General features: G+C 57.1%; 1 protein-coding gene across 3 annotated transcripts in view; it reads left to right on the top strand.

Moving 5' to 3' along the window:
• Positions 1–14,384, top strand: part of CD82 (CD82 molecule) — a 52,056-nt gene that overhangs the window by 21,703 nt on the left and 15,969 nt on the right. For 2 of the 3 annotated variants that reach the window (XM_030864617.3, XM_030864621.3), the window contains exons 2-3: positions 5,709–5,791; positions 10,849–10,921. In XM_030864617.3, coding sequence (XP_030720477.1) covers positions 5,729–5,791; positions 10,849–10,921 — 136 coding nt within the window. In that variant the 5' untranslated portion in view covers positions 5,709–5,728. Of the gene's footprint in view, positions 1–5,660; positions 5,792–10,848; positions 10,922–14,384 lie in introns of all 3 variants that reach the window. The other variant, XM_030864619.3, reaches the window with a different exon arrangement.

The raw sequence follows: 14,384 nt of genomic DNA, 5'->3' as shown, positions 1-14,384 counted from the left end.
CGCTGTTCCTTACAGTTCTCAGGGAAGCCCCCATACCCGAGTCTGATGACTTGCGTAGGGCAAGGACAGGCGGCTGTGCACGGGCATATTTTGGTTCTAAGGCGCAGCTGGAGTTGAGGCCCGCTGTATAGATCAGGTGTTCGGGTAGGGCCTCTGGGAGGAGTAGCTCAGTCTACTTATAGGAAGGGAAGGAGCCAGCCAGGGGCTTTGGGGGAAGATGCTCCTGGCAGAGGAACCGTGAGGGCAAAGGCGCTCAGGTGGGCAGGGGCCTGGTGTACAGAACAATAAGAAAGAGCGGCCTTAGGGATGAAGGTGGGATGGGGAGGACGGAGGTGCTGAGGACCGAGGAGGGGCAGGGCCAACCAGGCAGGGCCCCGCTGGCCACATAAGAGTCTGGATTTTATAGCAAAGTGTCAGCTACATCGCCATTGGAGGGTTGCAGGCAAGGGAGTGACAAGATCTAGTTAGCATTTTTCAAAGAGCCCTCCCTGCAGTGTGCATAACAGCTTGACAAGGGCAGGAGTGGAGCCTGTGGCCAATCAGGGAGCTGCACTGGTCCAGGGGGAGGTGAGGCATGGGGCCGGGAGAGGTGGTGGATTGGAAGAGACGCATATGGGATGTGTCTGTGGGATGAGGGTAATGAGGAAGAGACCCGAGCATGGCCCTCAGGTGCTGGGTCTGAGCCAGCTGGTAGGTCGAAGGGCCATGCATCTCCTCGCCTCCTTTGAATCCTGCAGCACTTAGAGTCCAGGAGCCCTGGCCCCCAAGGGACTCTCAAGGGCCTAATGTGTATTCCACGTGATGTTAGGCTGTTGAGTGAAAGATGGTTTTAAGTCAGCAGTGTTTACTGCCAGGTGTCTTGGAGACACTAAGTGTCTCATGTACAGTGACTCGGGGAGAATTGGCGCTCCACAAACTTGGTGACAGAAAAGACTCTTGTTCTTAAGGGCGTGTCTTCTAGGACTTGTGTTTGGAAGAACTACTGTGGAAAATGCTGCTGCTCTGGTCCCAGCCTGTTGTTTGACCGTTGAGGAGGCAGGTCTGGGACGGGGGGTGGGGAGGTCCGGGGACAGTCCGGGGACAGTCACCTGTGCTTGGTCTCAAACAGCACGTCCCATCAGAGCAGGCGCCGAGCACGAACCCTGGACTTGAGGGGCTGCACCACCGCACCACTTGGTTTCCCCAAGGCTATTCAGGGACACCCAGGTTCTGGGGTCAGGCTGGAGGGCTCCTCACCCAACCTCAAGTGAAGGATAAACCAACCTCCTACTCTGCAGGGGTGGACTCACAGAGCCCCAACACAGACAAGAGGTTCTCTTAAAGAAGGGGATCTTCCCCAGGGGCTCCGGGGAAGGCGAGGGAGCCTTGCTTGTGGGCCCTGGCATGCAGAGGTGGCTCAGGGTGCTCACCCTACACATCCCCCACCCCACCCCTTGGGGGAAGACAGAAGAAGGCTGAAAAGAGAGTCTCAGCTGATTTAGGGGCAGTGGAGCTCAGACTCCCTTTGTGTGACTGAGTACTTGAAAGTCTTGGTGTTCTATGTGGAAGTTCCTTCCCCTCCCCTTCACCTCTCCATCTATCCACCCAGCCATCCCTCCACTCATCCCTCCTTCCATCCACCCATCCCTCCATCCCTCATCTATCCCTTCATCCATGTACTCATCCCTCCTTCTCTCCCTCCATCCCTTCCTCCATCCATGCATCTAGTCTTTCATTCAGCAAATTTGTTGGGAGCCTACTTTGACCTCGTAAATAATACATAGTCTCTGCCCTCAAGCTATCACAGTCCACGGGGGCGACGGGCAAGGAAGTAGAAAATTGCTGTGCAGCATCATGGGTTATAGTAGTGACCTCCACTTACTGAAAACCTACTCCATGCCAGGCGTTTACCCACATTATCTAATTTAATCTCTGGGCAAATCTGCCAAAAAGGTTTTATTTTCCTCTTCTCACAGATAAGTTAGTTGGGATTCAGAGAGGTTAAGTCACTTGTCCAAGGTCACACAGCTAGGAGGTGATAGAACATCATTCAAACCCAGGCAGTTTGATGCCAGAGCCCATCGCAGGAACTGCTCTAGTATCCAGTGCCATTGGAAGGAAGCAGAGGGGGAGGGCTCCTAACCAGCATATGTGTTGGTGGGGAGCGTGTGGCCCTGATGGTGGTGACAAGGGTGGCTGGAGTAGGAGGTATCCTGGAGGAGGTGGATGTCTGAGGTCTGTATTAAAGGATGAGCAGGAGTTAGTAAAATATTAGTAGCATAATAATTCCATTGTATAAACTGATTTGGCATAAAATTTTATATTTGGTCAATTTAAATTGGAGTTGCTTAGAAATGGTCAGTTTACCTGTATAGAGTATAACATAAAATCAGCACCTCCTTCCTACTGCTCACAGAGCTGTCAGTGCCTGTTCCAGAATTTTCCAAATAAGATGTACTTGCATCTCGTTCCCTTGTTTTGTGGCTTTCCAGACATCCTCACAGGAAAGCATGGGCAGACCTTCTAGTGTTTCTGCAAAGCACAATATTGGGAGACTCTCTCTTTGTTTAGTTTCATGAGCAAGTGAAACGCTCACCCTTCACTCCTTCCACAAGTGCCGATAAAGACGCTTACCCAGCTCCAGCTCACCCAGCCCCGACTGTGCGAGGCGCTGATCTCACTTTTCTTTATAACAGGGGGTTCAGTTGGGAAACGAGGCCCTGTGAGTCCTTTCTCTGTGGCTGTGCGTTGGCAGAGCTAGGATTTGAACCTTTGTCTATTCGATTCCTGCCGCCCAGCTCGTTCTCCCCGAAGATCCTGAGCTAATGGCAGTCCTGATCCTTGCCACCTTTTACAGACACTTGTGTGTGTGCCATGTGATCCTCTGCCCCAGGGGCCTGCAAACTTCTTCCATAAAGGGCCAGGCAGTAAATGTTTTAGGCTTTGCGGGGCAGTGGCCTCTTGTCATAACCGGCCCACGCTGCTGTTGCCTGTGACAGCAGCTGTGGACAATACAGCTGGGTGCCAATACAACTGAACTTATTTATTTTAATTTTCCGTGTTACAAAATAGTCTTTTTATTTTTTCCCATCTATTGAAAAATGAAAAATCTGTTCTTAGCTTGCAAGCCGTACAGAATAGAGGCGGTGGGTTGGATTTGATCCACAGGCCCCACCTGGCTAATCCCTGCCCTATACCAACCCTTATTCTTATTGTTGTGGATGAGGAAACTGAGGTTCAGGCCTCAGGGTGGGCGGGCAGAGCTAGAGCGTAACCCCGGACCCTCTGAATCCGACTTTGGGGTCTCCTCGGGGCTTGGTGGTGGTTATGGGCTCCCTGAGGTTGATGCCAGACCCCATCATGGGGCAACCTGGATACGTCCCCAGACTGAGCTGACTTCCAGCCCTTCGTGGAACCGCCCAGCTTCTGCCCAGCATGGAGAACGTGTTCATCTCCTGCTCCCTGTTTCTGTGAGCGGGGAATGTCAACGCTTGCGGGGCAGAAACACTTTGTATCCTGGATGTTGGCCAACAGGCCCTGGAGCCACGCACCCCGGGCTCCGATTCTCAGCCCCTTCTCTTCCCTCAGGCGGTTCCCAGGTAGTCTCTGGGCCTGCCCTGATTGGCCAAGCCACCTGCCAGTCATGGGGCTGCCTGGCTCCTGTTTTAGTGTCTGAACCCACCCAACTGCCTCCTGGAGAGGAGGAGGCGGCCTAAGGGGCCAGGAGGACTGGGTTCTGTCCTTGCTGGTCCATGTGGCCTTGGGCAAGCTGCTTCACCGCTCTGAGCTTTAGTTTGCTTGTAGGATGCTGAAGGGCTTTCTTTGCCCTACGCCTACTTCAGTTTGTGTGAGTGACAAGAGGCCAGCAGGGTTGCCCGGAGAATCGGGGGATACGAGGCCAGCAGCCTCTGCCTCCTTGCCCACACACCAGAGCTCCTTTGAGCAGTGACCTTGGTGCTCACCACCTACCTGGACAATGGAATCCCAGCCATCCCCAGAGACCCCTTTATACAGCCTTGGCCGCTCCCCGGAAGGCAGCCCTTCACAGATCTTGACCTCGGGAGTTACCACTGCCTAACGAGCTATGTTTCTCGGGCAAGTTACCTCATCTCTCTGAGGCTGTCTCCCCACCCCATGCTCCCCAGGACAGGAAGACCTTCCTCACCTTCTGGGCAGGTCGTGAGGATTAAAGGGATGACACATGCCAATGGCTGTCCAGAGCAGATGCTGTTCAGGGGGATGCCAGGTGTTCACTGTTGTGAACAGTGAACAAGAACTGCCCCTTTCTGAACACCCGCCGCCCAGCGAGGCTGCCTCAGACACCCAGCCTGAGCGGAGGATGTGGGAGCCGCAGAGTGGAGAAACTCCCTTGCCTGTGCAACACGGCTGGCGGACATCAGTTACCGAAGGACTGTTTCAACACTTCTCCAATTTCACAAGAATGCAGCCGGCGTCCCGTTCCCGCTGCTGCCCGCTCAAATGCTGTGCTGGAGTTCTTCTGGGGAAATGATGATTTATCTATAAGCTGCTTGCGGCTGAGAGACTCAAGCAGGTCCCTGATAGGAAAGAAAAACAGGCCTCCTTTGGTGAGAGACTCCTTCCTCTCGCCGTTTCACTCCGCGCCCGTTTACGAAGCGCCTGTGGTTGTCAGGCGCTGCGCTGGGAAGGGAGAGAGGAAACAAAGCTCTCCTTCATGTGGACCATCCCCAGCAGTTCCGGGGCCAGGCCTGGGTTCAGGATCTCAGATCTCTGGATCTCTTGACATGGGGCGGGGGTGGGGGGAGGGCACGGAGGGGAAGCCCTTGTTTTCTCCCCCTCTGGGCCTGGGGGAAGCCCCAGGTGGAGTTGCTGAGGCCAGACTTCCCTGGTTCTGAGTCACTGCTGTCCCCGCATTTCTCAGACCCAGGTCTTGGACCCTGGAGCCTGGAGGAGTGTTCAGTCTCATCTCCCCACGTAGCTCTTGGATTCCCCGTAAGGCTTTAGTCAGATGTTGCTTCCATGCCACTTGTGACGGGGTGCTCGTGGCCAGGCCGTCTTTTGCTTTGTTGGAGGCTTTGCTTCGTGCTGTGCCCGAATCTCCCCCTTAACTCCCCTACCCCGGTCGCTGGAGGTGTTGAAGCTGGGCTCCCACTTGGCAAAAATGATGCGAGAAGGGCGAGGGGACCTCCGTGTGGACAGGGGAGAGTCACAAGGCTTAGGACTGCCTTGCACCCTTGCAGGAGGAAGAAGGGATAAAGCCCATGCCTTGGGCCCTCTGTTCCCTCTGCTCAGTGGCCTGCTTCTCCCCACCCCCCAGCCCAGCTCTGCCCACACAGCTGTCCCAGTCCAGCTGTCTCGGCCCCAGCTGCCTGTGCTGGCTCCCTTAGCCCCATGGGGCCTGAGGGCCATGGCCATTCCTGGGGTTTCTGGCCTCAGGGAGCCTGAGGGTCTCCTCCATAATTTTCCTCTAGGCTGAGCCCTGGTGAAATCGCTGACCCAGACCCCAGCTGCCACCTACCCCCCACACCCTACTGCATGGCTTTGGGTCAGTCATCTAAGCTCTCTGGGCCTCCGGGTTCCCTGAAACAGGACCTGACCTTAGTACCTACCTCATGAGGTAGTTGGGGGGGTGTGAGCTGGGATGATCTGGGGCCGGTGGGTCTGGGATACCCACCAGCATTGATTCCCTCTCCTCTCCCCAGCCCCCAGCCAGGTCCCGCCCCGCGCTGACCGACCTGCCTTCTCCGCAGCGAGCTCCCGGACCAGCAGGATGGGGTCAGCCTGCATCAAAGTCACCAAATACTTCCTCTTCCTCTTCAACTTGCTCTTCTTTGTAAGTATGACCCGTGCTACCCAGATGCCTCCAGAAGAGATGCTCCTCCCGGGCACGTCCCAGTCCGAGACCCTCCAGCCTGGGGATGGTGGTGGGGTGTGGCTGGGGCCAGGGGGCTGAGGCCAGACTGTTGGAAATGGAAGCAGGTGGGAGCAGTGAGGAGATTCCCAGCGTTCCCAGCTGGCTGGATGGCGGAGAACTGGATGGCTCCCCCAGCCTTCCCCCTTCCTAGAGCACCGAGGCCGCCACACCCGGGCTCTCAGGGCCGGAGGTGGGCATGGGGAGAGGAGAACCCCCGGGGCATCCCCTGACTCCTCATTGGGAAGTTGTAGGGGAGCCTCTGGGATCTTTCTCGTCCTGTCCCGACTCTCCATCCTCCTCCGCCCGCTCTGAAGAACTTGCCTGTTAACAGGTCTGGGTCTCAACTGCCCCCATCACACTCCCACCCACACGGTGGGGGGTGTCCCTGGAGCTCCCAGAGAGTGGGCAAGAGGAGGCTGGGTTCTGGGCCGGGGTGAGGACACAGTGGTCCTTCCCCAGACCCACCCTGGCAGGCGTCACCCGGTCATGAGCCCCGGGGCCGCCCAGATATAAGCTCTGTGCACATCTGGGGCTGCTTTTCCTGGGGCCCCAATTTTCCTCTCTGGTTTGGCAAGACAGGCTCCTGCCTTGGAGTTGCCAGGATGATGGAATGAGTGTGTGTGTGTGTGCGTGTGCGAGATTATGTGTAAGTATATATGTGTGTGAGTATATGTGAGGTTATGTGTGTGTGAGTGTGTGTATGTGTGAGTATATATGGGTGTGAGAGTGTGGGGGTGTGAGCGAGTGTGTGTGTGAGTGTATGAGTGTGCATGTGTGAGAGTGTGTGTGTGATGGGGGTGGGGCTGTGGGGAGAGTGGCCTGGAGGGACCTTCAAAGGAGTGCTGCTGGGGACTGTGGCCTCTCATGGTGTTGGTTCACCCTATACTGTTAAAAACATCAGATTTTTTAATAGGATATTTATTATGATTCAATTTTAGTTTTTAAAATGTACACATACATGAATATTTTTGAGAGGAGAAGAAAATAACTGCAAATGTTAGTGTTGGGATTCCTGGGAATTTGGGTTTTATTCTTTTTGCTTCTCTGCAGTTTCCAAATTTTCTACAACAGACATGAATTTCTTGTAGAAAAAAAAAGTTTTACATTACAAGTTACATAGGATTATAGAAAGTTTGGAAAATAAAGAATCTTTCTAAACTCCCCTTCATAATTTTAACCCAACACACAGACACTTACAAGTGTGTTCCTGGCACACACAAGTACACCCACGTGCACACACACACACACACACACGCACATGCACGTGGACAGCCCTGGTGTTGCCTGCCCTACTGGTCGTCCACCTTGGCTCCGACCCCAGCTCCCCTCTCAAGGACGGCACTGGGGCCCCACTGCAGCTCTGGCCCTCCACTGATGGCAGCCGGGCCTGGGCACCTGGGTTTCCCAGCTTGGCGGTCAGGTCCCTCCCAGCTGGGCCAGGCTTCTGGAAGAAAGTGGCTGCCCACACAGGCACGCCTTTCCTGGCAGGCACTTGGCTCCCCGGCTGAGGCCCAGCTTTAAGGGCCAGCTGGCCAGGGTGGGGTGGGGAGAGTGGGAGCCCTGTGTTTCTGTGCCTGGGGCTCTAGGGACTGGAGGGAGAAGTCTGGGCTATAGCCTAGGAGGTGGCGGGGCTTGGGGTTCAAGGGCACAGACACCGCCTCTCCCCCCATGCAGTGGGAGGGAGGGAGGCAGAGACTTCATGGAGAAAGGGAGAGGGGTTGATGGTCTGGGGCCAAGGCGTCCCTTCCGCTCCCAGTCTCGCCCATGGAGCCAGAGCCTAGAAGAGCCTCCCCTGGGCCCGAGCTCTGGGGACCGGTCTCGCTTGGCCTCCTCCCAGCCACTCCAGCGTCCTGGGGGGTAGGTGTTCACTCCCTGTGTGCTGGGGCCCAGGACGGGGCCCATCAGGATGGTGGTGGAGGGGGTGTCGTGGGGGAGAGGGGAAGCTTTTATCACAGGAGGGTGAGAGGGAAAGGAAAGAGTGAGAGGAGACTGTGTGTGTGTGTGTGTGTGTGTGTGTGTGTGTTCATTCACAAATACTTCTCCACCAAATGTGTCTTTGACACCCCTGTGTATTCAGACCCCGTCCTGGGTGCCGGCTAGACATTCGCCAGCAGGAGAGCCGCGACTTCTTCACTCACAGGGCTTATGTTCTGGGGGGTGATGGGCTTCGATCAAATGCTTACTCCAATGGATGATAACATTGCAGTTGTAGGCGCTCCTGGGAAGGATGGATATGGCCCCTAAGAGAGAGCAGATAACAAGGCACTTGACCTTGTCAGGGTGGTCAGCAAGAGCTGCCTGGAGTTCTGTGTGAGGCTGGGGAGAGTGGGGTCCCGGCAGCAGGAGCGGAAGTCCAGCACAGGGGGAGTGGGCCAGCGCGTGCCTCTCCGGGGCTTGGGCCGCGTAGCCCTTCCAGGAAGGATCTGGGTCTTTGTTTCACGCACAGTGGGAAGCGGTTACACGATTGAACTCGTGGTCTGGCAGAATCACTCTGGTTGCCGTGTGTGCTCATGCATGCACGCGGGTACACGTGTACCTCCTCGCCTTCACTCCCTCCGGACCCCAAACTCCCCAGAAAATTGCCCTGTCGTCAGCTTTTCTCAGATCCTAGGAGACCCTGAGGCCGCAGCTGCCGTGGCCGTTCTGGGGGTAGGACGCTGGCTGTGAGACTCCTGGCTCCTGTCGGGAGATTCTGGTGGGTCTGGGTGGGGTGGGTTAATGTGGGGTGTGTCCCGCGGCCCCAGTCGCGGTTCACAGAGAAAGGGGGTTTTGTGGTTCCTCCCCCAGTCTGGTCGGCCCCCTGCCCTGGCCTCGTTTCTGGCTGTCCCGTGGCCTGGCGCTGATCCAGGCACACCTGGTGCTCAGGCCATAGTCATCAGACGTGCAGGGGAGCTGAAGCGGCAGCGCCAGGTACTTCGCTCCCTGGGTTCCGGGAGGCGAGCCGAGGAGCCTGGCTGGGCAGTCTGGGATTTTACTCTCTTTGGGATTATATTTGCCCAGAGGGAAGTTTCTGCCCTGTCTTGAATTCTCTATTTGGGAAGACTGTTCCCCCTGCAGCCCTGCCCCGTGAGTGCAGGAGGTGAGCGGACAGGGGCTCCGCCACGTGGGTCTGAGGTGGCAGGGGCAGACCACGGGCCAGCTGTGCTGTGAGGTGTGAGGCTGGGGTGAGCAGGGCTTCAGGAGTCTTTGGGAACCTAACTGCCGGGTCCTGTAAAGCCCACCTTCCTCCCCGCAAGCTGTGCAGTCTGAGGTGCCCGCACTCTCGGGTGGGGACTGCCTCTCCCCAGGGACTGGCTTTCTAGGCTAAGGCCCGGGACGGACCCGAAGTACCCCTGCAGCTGATGTGCCGACATCTGGCGCAGCTGTATAGTCAGACCTGACTTGGAGCCCCTGATGAGTGAATTGGGTGACCTCGGGTGAGATTAGGACCTCAGTTTCCCCATCTGTCAAGTGAGGACGATAACAGGGCCCATCTGACAAGGAGAGAGGAGGGGACAAGTGAGTGGCTGGGGACAAATGTGGGGAGGTCCTTGTACTTTCCTCTTCCTGGTCGTCAGCTGCTGTTGTCTTTAAGGAACCTGGGCCAGGGCGAGACGAGTGAGGCACTCACTGTGGGATCAGAAACAGCGCGGCACTGCATCACATCGGGGCCCCGCTCCTTTTCAAAAGGAAAAGTCAGGAACACCAAGCCTGTCTTTATTGAAAAGCTTGATATTTTGTTCATCAGGATGGATTCTTTTCCCCCATGAATTTCCATTTCTTAGAAATGATTGCTATAAACTCGTTTATCTTGGTTCCTGCGTGTTTTTGGTGTCCCCTGAATTTTCACATGTGCGGCAAATGCCCCATTCACCTTACCAGCGTCCCAGCTCTGGTGGTTAAGGTCTGTAGGGCAAGGCTGATAAAAACCCCTGGGACCGAGCGGCTCATCGCAGGCTGAGGGCGTTATCAGTAGCTGCTGCCCTTGCACCAGAGGTTACGGGATGATGGCTGAGGCGGGGACCCAGGGCTGGTGGTAAAGGTGGGTGGTGACATGCTGGGACCCTGAAGGTGGGTTATCCCCCAGGTAGACCCAGGCCAGGCCCCAGGGAAAGGCCAGACTTATGGGGTGATGCAAGCCTCCCCGCCTCCATCCCCTCAAGGGAACCTGTGCTTTTGCCCTGACTGCAGGCCCTTCCCCAGCCTTGGCTGGCTTAATGGGGTCTTGCTGGGCTGATCTAGGCTGGGGGAGGTGGGCTCCGGTTGTGGGTCTGCCCCCTGGTGGAGGGAAGAGAGGCAGGGAATTCCTGGGCCTATGCCAGCCACCCTAACCCCGTCCCCACCACCATTCGTTTGCTTTTCTAATCCTGCCTTTACACAGTTGGGTTCATGAACTCACTCATCCGCGGGGGGCCCTCAGCACCTGGTGCGCCCAGGCCCACAGAGCTGCATGCGACCCAGCCCTGCCCTCAGGGAGCTCACAGTCTAGCCAGAGAGACAAGTGGCAGAGTTAAACCCAGAGGGAAAGGCTATTAAGGAAGTGTCCCACGGTGGTTGCCACACAGTAGAGGCCCCTTAGTCTGCCTGGGGGTCAGGAAGCCTCCTGCGGAAGGTGGCCTTGGAGCTGAGAGATCTGGAAGACGGGTTGGGCTCCCACGGTCATGTCCCCCGAGGATTTCCCCACCCTGAGCCTGGCTTGTTGGGGAAGCTCCCAGCCCCGAGGCTGGGGCAGGGCCAGGAGATAAGTAGGAGGGTACAGGCTGCACCCCCAGAGCCGGTATGCTCAAGTTGACCACCCGTGGGCGTAGGAGGGCCTCCCCACTCATGGCCCTGCTGTCTGGGTTGCTGGAGTTGGCTGGACTTGAGGTGCGGGGCCTGAGGCCACCCTGACATCCCTGGGCTGGACAAGGATGTAGGCAGCTCCCCTGTGTCCCCCCGGCCAGGCTGCAGGGGCAGCTGGGAGCGGCCCTCCACTAACTGCCCCTTTCTCCTTCCAGGTCCTGGGCGCGGTGATCCTGGGCTTCGGGGTGTGGATCCTGGCCGACAGGAGCAGCTTCATCTCTGTCCTGCGTAAGGACCCCTCTGCTCCGCCTGCCCCAGCTGCCTCTGAAAGGGGGCCGGGGCCGCAGGCAGGGCTGCTCCCACGAGTACTTGAACCTCAACGCCGGTCCCTTTTCCAGCCGCCCTCAGGGCCTCGCTTAGGTCCTGCATGCTGACCATTCCACCTTGGGCCTCGCCCAGGTCCTGCATGCTGACCGCTCCGCCTTGGGCCTCTCTGCAGGGGTTTCCAGAAGGAATTTTCTCTCCCTCCCCAAACAAAGCTGCCGTTGTCTGGAGAACACTGGGTGGGGGATGAGAGAGGCTTGTTCTCCATCCTGGCCCCCTCCCTCTGCCCTGACCTGAGAAAGCCTCTTACACCCTCAGTTCTTCCATTTGCCGGCTCAGCAAAACGTGGTCAACAGCCCCTCCCCTTTCTAGTTCAGAAAAAGGGCCAGGAGTGACAGATCGTCAGATATGTGTGAAGCGCCTACTGTGTGCCTGGCACCAGCCAGGTGGGTCAGGCAAGTGTGCTGACGAGGAGGTGCCGGGCCCAGTGTCTATCGTTTGTGGTCATGGTGTGCCAGGCATGGGGCCAAGCATTTGGCATAGATAAACTGTCTTAATCTCACAACAGCCCTGTGCAGTAGCAACTTCCTGCCTTACAAATGAAGAAATCAGGCTCAGAGGAGTAACGTCCCTCGCTCGAGTTCACCCAGCCTCTGAGTGATAGGTGTGGGACTCGAACCCCCAGAGCTTTGGTCCTAAATGCTGCACGTGGTAGGGGAAGGCCCTTGTCTCACTCTTGAAGCTGGAGGAAAAGAAGCCCAATGGTGATGATGAGCGCCCTTTCCGATCTACTCACAGTCACCACCAGGAAGTCTGCCAGGCTTGCTGCGCTAGCGTCTAGTGGACGTCCTGAGGAGGGAGGGAAGCGGAGCAGAGCACAGAGATGCCACTCCCCTCAGCAAGTGCGGCCTTGGCTCACTTCCCCTCCCAGCAGCTGCCCTGCCCGAGGCAGCAGGTTTGGACTTAGGCCCGTGACAGCTGCTTGATTTGAATGAAACGGAACCAGGCTAGGATGGGTGATGGAGGGGCCCTGGGGGATAGGCCTCCCCTCACACATGAAGGGAAGCAAGGAAGATCTACCCTCCAGCCACTTCCGATGCCGTCTGGGGCTGTCAGTCCTCACTTCTGCTGGGACTGCTCCCCATTCTGGGGCTAAGGTTTAGGTTTCCAGCCCCACGCCCTCCCCACATGGGACACATCCCCCTTGGCCCTGCTCGGCCCAGGCTCCCGCTTCCTGGGCTGTGGCCCACACCCGGCGGGCTCTACATCTCGGGGCAAAGTCTCAAGGCCCAGCCCGCCCACGGCGTTTGTGCTCTCTGCACCCTGACTGGGGCTCCGGGACGTCCTGCTGCTCCTCCCTGTTCGGGGCTGAGAACCTCAGGCTGGCCAAGCCTTAGAGGCCCCCTGGAGGCGCCCGAGTGCCTTTACAAATACCAAGGCCTAGCCCCACCCTAAGGGATCTGACTTCAGATCAGCACTGAGGTTTTTAAGAATCTTCCCAGGGGTTCCCAGGGCAGCCAGGGTTCAAAAACACCAATCTGCTAGCCCGGTCACTATACCCTTGGGTAAACTGAGGCTCAGAGAAGAGGAGAAAAAGACTCGCTGAGAGTCACACAGCAAGTGAGGTCAGATCTGGGAACCCAGGGCCTATCGTGTGCCAGGCCTGCATGGCACGGCTCTTCCCTTACCAACTGAATCCTCTCTGTGAGTCCATGGGGCTAGGCATTACTAACCCCATTTTACAATGGAGGAAATTGAAGGGAAGGGAAGGAACTTGTCCAAGGGCACACACACAGCTAGAGGGTGAGGGAGCTGGGATGTGGACCAGGGGGCATGGCTCCTGAGACCCCATCCCCTGTACCACAGGGCTCTGCAGCACGCCCCGCGTTCACACCGTAACGCGCGGAATCAAGCACAGTGGTTAAGGGCACAGACCGTGGAGCCGGGCCGCCAGGGTTCCCATCCTGGTTCTGCTGTCTGCAAGCTGTGTGACCCTGGGCAAGTTACTCCACGCTCTGTGTCTCCTCATCTGTGAAATGGGGACAATAACAGACAGTATATCATAAGGCTATCATGAGAAATGAGGCGAGTTAATAAGAGTTTCTAGTAAATAGTAAACCCTACATAAGTGATTGTTAAATGAGTTTATAACACCATCTGAACCTTAGAACATCTTTAAGAAGTAGGAATTAGTTTTATTTCACAGAGCCAAAAATAGAGGCCCAGAAAATGGCTTGCCCGGCGTCAGAGCCTGTTAGCAGCGAAGCTGGGATTACGTGGCACCCTCTTCTCGTGCTCCTCGGTCCCTTTCAGTTTGGGCCACTTCCTCCACACCTCGCTGGTACCTCCGAGGCCCAATAAAACCAAGGGAAGATGCTGCCCTTGGTGCACAGTGTGCGGGCTACCCCACTCCTTCCTAAGTCAGGTTGCTCAGATCAGGGCCAGCCTGAGACCCAGGAGGAAGACAGGGACTGGTATTGATGAAATTTTCTGAGAAAAGAGAGACGCCACACCGCAGCTCGGCTGGCCTCCCAAGAGAAGGACCCGAGTGGGGGTCTCAGCCTCCAGCCTTGCCCCTTGGGCCCCATCTGCGGCCTCTTGCCTGCTCTGGGCCTCTGGGCCCTTACAGACAGATCAGGGTGCAGATCTACCCTCATTGGGCCACGGCAGAAATTCAGCAAGATGGTTTGGATAAAGGGCCTTTTTCAGGGCTGGCACACAGTGGATTTCCAGGCAGTGCCACTTGCCTTTTGATGGGGGGAGTATTCGCTGGGAGGGCTTGTTGGAACCCAAACCCAGGAAGTTTAAGAAAAGCAAACTTTGCTGGCCTCCCCTGCTGTGGTTGACGGCTGAGAGCCAGGGCGGTGAGGGCCTGGAGCAAAAAGGAAGCCCCTCACTCAGCCCCTCGGGGCCTCTGTCCGGCTCCTGGGGGCTCCTGTGAGGAGCTGAGCGGGGGCCTCCCTCCCCTGGTGCCTGAGAGTGGAGTGGGCTGGCCAGGGCTTTTCCTGAGCTCCAGAACATTCTGTCTGTGCCCAGGAAGTGGATGGAGCTGGATCACACTTTCCTCCCCACCCACACTCCAGCTTTGTCGTTATTCCTTAAGGGCCCTAACGCCCCGTCCGTGGTCGAGGTGGGGATCTCAGCCCCTCTGAGGTGCCCCCAGGGAATGGTGGTCAGTCAGCCTATTGACGGGCAACTGTGGCAGCCCTGGCTGTGCCCGAGACATAGGGGAAGCACATTCACCATGCAGATTCCAGACGGTCTCCTGGAAAGTCTGCCTGGCTCTGACAGACCCGGGAGTCTGCATCCCTGAGAGGTGCTCCTGATCTGCTGAGGCCCCCTTCTGGAAACACCCCACACCCTGGGAGTGCCGCGCCAGCCTCCCTGGAGTGCCTGGGCTGTCAGGGGAGAGAGCCCGCAGCGCCCT

Source organism: Globicephala melas, chromosome 8 (assembly GCF_963455315.2).
Source record: "Globicephala melas chromosome 8, mGloMel1.2, whole genome shotgun sequence".
Classification (NCBI taxonomy): domain Eukaryota; kingdom Metazoa; phylum Chordata; class Mammalia; order Artiodactyla; family Delphinidae; genus Globicephala; species Globicephala melas.
This window is presented reverse-complemented; position numbering and strand designations above follow the sequence as displayed.